At 47.6% G+C, this 9,690-nt stretch overlaps 1 protein-coding gene across 1 annotated transcript in view; it reads right to left on the bottom strand.

The window, feature by feature from the left end:
- The window catches only part of LOC136648619 (bactericidal permeability-increasing protein-like), a 29,555-nt gene extending 23,715 nt beyond the window's left edge, over positions 1-5,840 (bottom strand). The window contains exons 1-2 of the mRNA XM_066624740.1: positions 5,825-5,840; positions 5,249-5,391 (exon numbers count right to left, since the gene is read on the bottom strand). Coding sequence (XP_066480837.1) covers positions 5,249-5,391; positions 5,825-5,840 — 159 coding nt within the window. The remainder of the gene's footprint in view (positions 1-5,248; positions 5,392-5,824) is intronic.
- Between the last annotated feature and the right edge of the window lie 3,850 nt (positions 5,841-9,690).

Genomic DNA, 9,690 nt, shown 5'->3' with positions numbered 1-9,690 from the left:
CCCGCTTGGAGGCAGGCTGTGCAGCATGGCCTTTCCCAGTTTGAAGAGACACTTTGCCAACAGTCTGAGGCTAAGAGGCAAAGAAGGAAGGCCCATAGCCAGGGAGACAGACCAGGGACAGACTGCACTTGCTCCCGGTGTGGAAGGGATTGTCACTCCCGGATTGGCCTTTTCAGCCACACTAGACGCTGTGCCAGAACCACCTTTCAGAGCGCGATACCATAGTCTTTCGAGACTGAAGGTTGCCAATACAATACTAGGAGATGCACAGCTCAAGCCTATGCATGTCTACGCAATAGAGTCAGTGGGGCTTACTCCCAGGAAAGTGTGGATAGGATTGGGCAGGTAATCACTTCATCAATGGCTGAAAAGTAATAGCAAGATTCATCACTTTAAAAATACAGCCTCTGCTCTCCAGTCAAACAACAAGATTAAAAAATCACTTTGAAAACAGTCCCCTTTTTCTGCTCCTGGCCAAGTAAAGTGTGTGCTTGTCTCTCCCCTCCCCCTTTGCCAACTGCATGGAAACAACTTTAAGACCCCTGGGAAGTGTTTTATTTGGGGAGGGGGAGGAAAGCAGGAAGGTTTGGAGATTGAAAGGGGGGGTTGGAAGAGGGAGGGGGTTGAAAAGAGAGATTTCACTTTGATGAGAAGCAATCACAGGCTGGGAACTGGAAACCAACCAGACATGGATCAGCGAGGGTTAAGGACTGCAAGCTGAGCATGCTCAGTACTTGCCAGATGGGGGTTGGAGTCAAAGAGATTTGGAAACCACATGCAGCGAAGGTGCATGTGCCACAGAAGGTGCCACAGAAGGTGGCAGCCTTGGAGTGGAGGGAGACTGGAGTGGGCGGGCAGCAGCCGCCACTCTGGCAGTCACTCTTGGAGGAAGCAGCTGAGCAACTCCAGTTTCTTCTGCTTTAAAAAAAAAGCAAAGACGACCAGTAGAAGATGGGCTGGTATTCTGCCCAGGGTTGAGAGGACATCCCTCACCTCCCCTTTGAGTTCCTGGTGCCTCCCTAAGGAGCCAAACCTCACAGTTTGAATAACACTGTCAGATGGTAATGAATTTCATGAATTCATCAAGTATGCTGTGCAGCCTCTAAACCCACAGACAATGATGAACTTGCATTCAGACCTTTAAATGTGACAGTCCTGCATCTGGCTGCTGGGCTCTGGGTTCCTGCTTTGGGAATTTTTTGTGTCTTCCCAGCACATAATGCACAATCATCCAAATATAAGGGGCTAACTATGGGGAGGATGGAAAGGCTTCACTTTTCCTTGTCCTTCCATTTCTACTGCAAATCCCCCACAGCTGCCTCCCTTCACAGGATTCCAAAAGCATGTTTGTCTTGGAGGAGAGTAGCAGCCATGGGGAAAAGGGGTTCAAGCCCCCTTCCCATTTCCCCATGGAAACATCCCAGTCCCCCAATGGAAAGTTGCATTCCATTCACTACCACCACCACCCCACATATTGCAGCTTCATTGCACACAGAACCTGTGTGGGGTAGTGGATGGTGTATTGGGTTTATATGGGCGAGGCAGGGTTCAAATAGGATGTTTGAGCACACTGGCCTGATCCAGTATCACTCTTCTTATGTCACCACCATTTGTTGTAACTACTGAGTGACCACTGTTACTACCATCACAGCATAGGCTAAGCTTGTAGGTACATATATGGCTCAAGCACAGACCCCTTGGTAAGCTCCCATCCTATACACCCTTACCTGGAAGTTAGTCCTCTAGGACTCAATGAGATTTACTTCTGAGCAGTTATGCACAGGATTGCACTGTAAAATAAAGATATGCTTGTACACTTCTTCCAGACACCAATGTTCACTGAACAGCTCTGCTCCCCCTCCCCCAACCACCAGTAATAAACTTTGCTTAAGAAGGATCCTATTCTGCCAGTGACAATTCAGTCCTGGTTTCTGAAGCAGGCCTCAGGTGCTAATTGGTTCATTTTGTGCAAATTAAGACTTTTTAATTGAATTTTAATCTTGCATGGGCTCTGGTTGTGCCTGGCCAATTTATTCTTTTGCTGGTTAATAGTCCTTAGTGGTCAGTTGATGTCTGTTTATGGAAGCCAATTTCTCGGATACACAGCACTGAGATCTACCTGAGTGTCTTGCATGGCAACGACATCAGAGCCTATGGAAGATGATACATCCCACCCGTACAACTAAAGGCATGTGTGTGAGTCTGAGTGACATAGCTAAAGGATCTGCCCCCGGGGGCAACAAAATTTTTTAACACCCCCCATAGCATCCCTGGGACCAGATGCTCAAAACACCCCCAGGCCTCTCCGGGCTCAGAGTCCTGCCAGAGGCCTTAAAAAGGCACTTCCAGTTTTCAGTAAAATGGGAGCACATGTGACAGTTCATGCTGTGCTGTAAACACTGCTGTAGTTATCAGAAGCTTTAAAAATGAACCACAACAAATGCTTTTGAAATATTCTGCTTTCCAGCAGTTTAATCTTGACTGTATCTGAGGGCAGGCCTTGAACCTTACCATGACTTAAAGGGTTCACCAGCAGAGCCCTCCCAAAGATCCATCTAGTCCAACCCCCCCCCCCAATTTTTATCATCAGTGACCATCCAGGTCCATCCAGAAGCACGCAAGCAGGACCGGACAGCAGGAGGCCTTCCCTGCCATTTGCTCTCAGGACCTGGAATTCAGAGGTAGACTGTCTCTGAATCTGGAGGTTCTATTTAGCTATTGGAATGAACTGCTGTTACCATCGATCTTCTCTATTATTCTTGTCCCCTGCCCTCAAATAGTGTCCCTTGGAATTCTGGCTCCTACTACTCCTACTCCTACACCTACTAATGGAACTTGTTCCTCCTCCTCCTCTGCTAGGCTGTTTCCTCAAGTAAAAGTTGTCTTTGCACAGAAGGCTGCATGGCAGGCAGAGAAACACCAATTAGCATGATAATTAAACAAATATAGAATATATCTGCATAGCAATGGACTCCATTTGCAAGGGAAGAGGCCTCAGGCTTTTGTGCATGATTAAAAAAAATGCCTCAACCATATTTAATTCTTAGAGCTATGTTCATATCTAGCACATCCTAATTCTGTCAGGTACCACTCCTCACAGAATGTGGGGAAGAAGTAGATTCTATGGGGGATAGCCTCTTGTCCACCCCTTGCTAAAAATATGTAAAGTTGGGTTACAGTGCCTTTGCACTGGCTAGCCAACTGACCAGAAGAAAGTCCAGTCTGACTGCTCTTGTGCTACTTTTAACAGTAGCTTAATGTGCTAAGATTAACAGGTGGAATCTTTTCACAGCACAATATCACCTACTAATGCTAACAACTGCATATCTCGCAGCCGTTTAACGGCACAGCTACTAGTTAAAAAGTTGACCACCTACTTCATTGGCTACTGCTTCTGTAAAGTGGGAGGGGATGGACACTGCCATGATGATGTCATGATGATATCATAACTACCATAATGATGTCATATCCTCATCAGAGAGGGGATGACATGGCTCAAAAGCCATATATCTCTCTGAAATGTGTACTCTGAGCATTCACATTCAAAGTATTTCATACACATTATCTTGGTAACTAACCCTTACCACTCTCTGTAATGCAGAGTTGTATTATTACCCCCATATTGCAGATTGTGGGTGGAAGAGGTGTGTGAGCTGAGGCTGAGAAAGTGTTGTTTGATGAAGCCAGCAATTTTCAACCAGTGTGCTGTGGCACATTCCTGAGCCACAAAAGGTTCACAAGCGTTTTGTGGGAGTTTGGAGGACTGGTTGACAATGGCTGAAAAACTCCTCTGGGTTCTGCAGCTCTGGTCCTAGGGCAACCATTTGCTCTGCTGGTGGAGGAAGAGGGACAGACAATTTGCTACTATGGACAGTTGTCCTAGAAACAGAACCCCAGAACCTGGAAGAGTCTCCTGGAAGCCGGAAGTGACATCATAAGAGGCAGACTTATGCGCTCTGTGCTCTGCGCTCTGTGCCTGGGTTAAGTGTGCTTGAGCACCTCCCATGGTGGTGGTGCTTTTCAAGGGACTCCAGCAGTGAGGCTCTGCCTCACCTGCCTCCCCAGCCACTGCACATCCCTTTAAAGAAGACCATAGTGGTCAGTGCGCCATGAGGAAAAAAAAATGTTGAAAATGGCTGGACTAAGCTAAGGTAATCCAAGGAGTTTATGTAACAATGTTTTAAAGACTGAAGCATTGCAAAGAGTCTTACAGCACCTTAAAAACCTGCCAACTGTCATTTCAGTTCTGGTACTGAAAAACGCTTCCTGGGCTGAGAAGAACCAGCTGCTGGCTTCAAACCCCCCCCCCCATTTAAAATGAAGGCATTTACATCCCACCCACCAACCCATGGGAGGGCAGAAAGTTCAAACTGCCCCTAGTCAGTGGTGTAGCTAGAGTGGGTGCAAAGCACTAAGTTTTGCAGGGAACCTCACTGCGGCGTTCAAGTGGCCCCTCCCTGTCCCTTTTAGAGCCATTCTAGGCTGCTGGAGCAAAACAGAGGCTTGCATGCCATGCTGAGGCTCCCTACAAAACTTAGTGCTTTGCGCGCGCACACACACAAACCCAGCAATGCTACTGCCCCTAATCACTTGGCTGGAATGATTGGGATCATTATCCCCCCAGCCATGTCAGTTTACATAGCAAAATGGTCTTTTGGGTTGCAGGAGGGGGCATGGGGGCAAGATTGTATTTTTAATCATGTGATGGGTGGGCAGAGAACTGTGTCCTCTGGACCAGCTCATCCTGGTCCTTGATTCCAAGTTCGTTCCACCTCCTGCATTAGTGGACCTTGGGGGACGGAGGTCTAATAAACAACAACATGGATTCCACAAGCTTCATGTCTGCCCATCAGTGAGCAAGAGGATGTCATGCATACCACAGGAAGCAACAAACTGAGCATGCCAGCAACCACTATTAAACCCAATGAGGCAAATAAGTGTGTGGCTATTATCTCAGCAGCATAACTGCCAATGGCTGTGTCTCCTGCTGCCCTGGAAGGGTGCAGAGCCATCCTGAAGGGGCCTCAGAACTCACCTTCTCTCTTGCCCCCCCCCCCCACTTCTCACACACACACTATTGCCAATTGTGGCCTAGGCCCCTGCATCCCCTTTGCAACTCTTGTTGCCACGGAAACTGCCTCCACAGGATTAGGCACTGTGATAGCCCATCACTCCGCCCGGCAGCCAATCGGCACCACCCCTGAGCCGACATCCTCGCAGTCGCCCAGGCGACCAATAAGCATCTTACCTGCTCCGGGGAAGTCCTCAGCCACTGGAGCAGCCAATGAGCATCCACACCTGCCCCAGGAAGCTCCCAGTCACTCAGGCAACATCGCCTGCGCACCTTTTCCCCTCTGTGCACTTGGCTCTTCCTGCAGCAAGCAGGCTGGGCTGGAAACAAACGACCAAAGGGGGAACTCTTTTAAGTTGCAAGTGATTAATGTTCACACATCTGTCAGCCCCAGCAGTGCGCTCTCCACACTCAGCAATCTCTGCCTCTTGTCTCCATCTGAACAGAGCCAATGCCACCTCTGGATGATGGTTAGAATAATACTGGATGAGAACAATACTGATGAGCCCTTCTTCCCTTCTGTCTGGGCCTTTGCCTAAGCAGAGTCTCTTTGCCTTCCTCTAAGGAGCTCCGTTGCAGCCCTCTTTTTAGAATGATGTTATAACAGGGATATGTGATGGGTGGGGAGGCAGGTGAGGCAGAGCCTCCCCACCGGAGCCCTTCAAAAAGTGCTGCCGCAGGCTGTGGGTGCTTGGGTGCCTCACACGGCGGCCGCACTTTTCGAAGGACTCCAGTGGGGAGGCTCTGCCTCACCTGCCTCCCCACCCATTGCATATCCCTGTGTTATAATTGTCTGAGAAATCACAGGCTCTAAATTGGGAAGTGATTTTCAAAACGATGTGACTGAATTTGGTAAAGAAGAAGAGAAATGCAAATCCAAGGCATCCATCTTTTGTTAGGAGCTGGAAGTGTGGGACTTGCGATCAGTGGAAGAGGCACCTTCCCTGACTCAAAACATGGCTATGGGCCAGCGTTTGGGATGTTGTGCTACTGACGAGCTGAATGCATCAGTAATGGGTATCAGAAAGGAGACAGAAAGAAGATGTTTGGATTTTTAGGAGCAAGAACTACACCTACCCAATGGGGGTTGTGTAGGGGAGGTAATAGAAAATAAGGAAGTCAAGCAATACTGAAATCTACATTGAATACCAACTGAAGTTTTCTAGATGTGACATGGAACCTGTGAAGAATATCTTCAAGCTCCCATCACTTTTAAAAACATTCATAGCAACTGTGGGGGGGGGGGAAGAATTAATTTCCCACCCTGTAGTTTCCTATTAAAAACACCACTGTCATCCCCCCCAATGCTATTTGCCCCACAAATCAAAACACGAGTACCTGTAGGAACATCGGTCATAGAGAACTGTGAAGTTGCAGAGCACATGGCAATCTTGATGGTGTATGGCTTATTGAATCTGGGAGGATGGCAGCTTACACCAGGCTCCTTCTAATGATTCAACTGGTTTTTTCTTACAACTCACTGGGAAGACCCAGGGCAAGAAAGCCTGAGCTGGACAGACAGCAGGTACAACTTACCTGAAGACTGTCCCTGGCAGGGATGTGCAGAGTGGGGCAGCAGGTGAGGCAGAGTCGCCAACCAGAGTCCTTTGAAAACTACTGCCGCCGCTTTCGCGGTGTGAGATGCGCAAGCAAGCACTCGGTCTACACGTGCTGCAATGTACTAAGTGATGCATAGATTTCTGCCTCAGGCCTTCTACTTATTGTGGCATTGTACAAATCGATGGTGGTAGCAGCACCTGGCCTAGATAGCTTTAAAAAGGGATTGGACAGATTTATGGAGGAAAAGTTCATTATAAGTTGCAGGGCAGAATGACTGCATGCAGCCTCCAGGTTTTAGAGGTAGCCTATCTCTGAATCTCTGCCAAGATTTTGGACTGACAATCAGCCTGAAGAAAACACAGGTCATGGTTCAGGATGTGGACTCACCTCCCTGCATTACAATCTCTGAGCATGAACTGGAGGTTGTCCATGACTTTGTGTACCTTGGCTCAACGATCTCCGACACTCTTTCTCTCGATACCGAGCTAAACAAACGCATCGGTAAAGCAGCTACCACATTTTCCAGACTCACAAAGAGAGTCTGGTCCAACAGGAAGCTGACGGAACATATCAAGATCCAGGTCTACAGAGCTTGCGTCCTGAGTACACTTCTGTACTGCAGCGAGTCATGGACTCTTCACTCACAACAGGAGAGGAAACTGAACGCTTTCCACGTGCGCTGCCTCCGATGCATCCTCGGCATCACCTGGCAGGACAAAGTTCCAAACAACACAGTCCTGGAACGTGCTGGAATCCCTAGCATGTATGCACTGCTGAAACAGAGACGCCTGCGTTGGCTCGGTCATGTCGTGAGAATGGGCGATGGCCGGATCCGAAAGGATCTCCTCTATGGAGAACTCGTGCAAGGAAAGCGCCCTACAGGTAGACCACAGCTGCGATACAAGGACATCTGCAAGAGGGATCTGAAGGCCTTAGGAGTGGACCTCAACAAGTGGGAAACCCTGGCCTCTGAGCGTCCCGCTTGGAGGCAGGCTGTGCAGCATGGCCTTTCCCAGTTTGAAGAGACACTTAGCCAACAGACTGAGGCAAAGAGGCAAAGAAGGAAGGCCCATAGCCAGGGAGACAGACCAGGGTCAGACTGCACTTACTCCCGGTGTGGAAGGGATTGTCACTCCTGAATTGGCCTTTTCAGCCACACTAGACGCTGTTCCAGAACCACCTTTTAGAGCGCGACACCAGTCTTTCGAGACTGAAGGCTGCCAACAGTACAGTATCTCTGAATGCCAGCGTGGCATCAGAAAATGGGTACCTTGTTGTCTTGAGTGCTTCCTGAAGCCTCTGGTGGGCAGCTGTGAGATCCAGGAAGCTGGACCAGGTTGGGCCCTTGGACTGATCCAGCAGGGCTCCTGTTCTTATGCTTTTCAGTAGCTGCTGCAATATTGAAACTAAGAGCCCAATCCTAAGCATGTCTACTCAGAAGAAAGTCCCATTATACTCAATGGGAATTACTCCCAGGAAATTGTGGGTAGGACTGTAGCCTAAATCAGAAACCAAACAAAACCACTAGACAGCAGGTGTGAAGTTGTGCTGCTTCTTCCTCTTTAGTGGAAAGGGACACACACCAAAATTAGAAGGGCTCATCATGTAACAGAATGTTCCTCCGCTTGGTGCCTGGCCCCTTAAGCGTACAAGGAAAGGAGCACTCTGGAATTGCATGTGCTCTGCAGGGACTTCCTGGTTGTTTTTAATTTCTGTCATTTATGATTCTGTTTAATTGTTCTTATATACTTTGTTGTTTCTAAAATGTTAAAATTGTTTTGAAATTTTATTTTATTTTAAAAGTGAGGTATAAGTACGTACATTTCTGCAGATCAAGCTGCTCTTAAAAGTATAGGAGCAGGTCAGACAGACTCTTCAGGTCAGCTGGTAATCCTAGTCGGAGAAGGGATGGGAGAAAGATTCCTGAAGAAAGAGACAAAGGGGGTGGGGAGGGAGCTACCTTGAGCTGAAATGAACTGGAACAAAGGATGTATTCAAGTCTTTCCTCCAAGTCTCAAGACAAGTCTCAAATTCTTGCAAGATAGTTTCAAGTCGAATCTCAGGTCGAGTATAAAGTCTGGGAGCCAACTTTAACCAAAAAAAGATGGTGGGGGGTGTGTGTGTGTATGTGTAAGTGAGAGAGAGAGAGAGAATTTCAATAACTTGAAAATAAAGAAGACATGCACAAAGTTAGGTAAAAAATCAAATTATCACAAGCAAATTCAGCAAGGCTTTATTTAAACCAGTGGTTCCCAACCTCATGGACTACTGAAGCAAAAATTGTAATTGTTGTGGACCACATGCAGTTGTGGATGGTCTGGCCTCTGCCCTTTCTGGTAGTCTTGTCTCCCAAGCATTTCCCTACAGACTGCACAGGCCAACACACATTTTGCTTCCTTAAACCTTGCACCAATTCCTGGGTATATTTGGGGTACTGATTCCAAAAATTGCATCCATTTTGCCCTATCATGTCTAGTTTTGGAGACGTGGCATAGCCTCTTTAGTAAATGGTTCAAGCAGCTTCCTCATGAGGAAGCCTACACCATGGCTTCCTCATGAGGAAGCTGCTTGAACAATTCACTGATGAGGCTATACTATATCTCCAAAACTAGACGTGATAGGGCAAAACAGATGCCATTTTTGGAGTCAGCAGCCCAAATTCATATCAAACCACCATAAAGTTTGGGAAAAACTTTTCAGACCCTCAATTTGTAGGCCTGTGCTATCAGAGAGAACAGAGAATGGACTGCCCACAGCCACAGCTGACACTCAAGTGGTTGTGGCTGTGGGCCATCTCCACCTTCTTTGGTGATCTATGAGAGACTGCTTGCTTGGCAAGACACTGGAAGTGATCAAAGTGATTTTTTTTTCCTGACACCTCGTGAACTACTTCTCAGGGTCTCATGGATCTCCTGTGGTCCAAGGACCACAGTTTGGGAACCAGTTATTTAATCAAAGCTGTGCTGTTAATCAAATTGATCAATATGGCATTTTAGAGCCCCAGACAATGATCAAGGCCAGATCATGATCTTACTTACCAAGGCCAGAAAGTCAGTTGT

The sequence above is a fragment of the Tiliqua scincoides genome, chromosome 4 (assembly GCF_035046505.1).
Source record: "Tiliqua scincoides isolate rTilSci1 chromosome 4, rTilSci1.hap2, whole genome shotgun sequence".
NCBI lineage: Eukaryota > Metazoa > Chordata > Lepidosauria > Squamata > Scincidae > Tiliqua > Tiliqua scincoides.
This window is presented reverse-complemented; position numbering and strand designations above follow the sequence as displayed.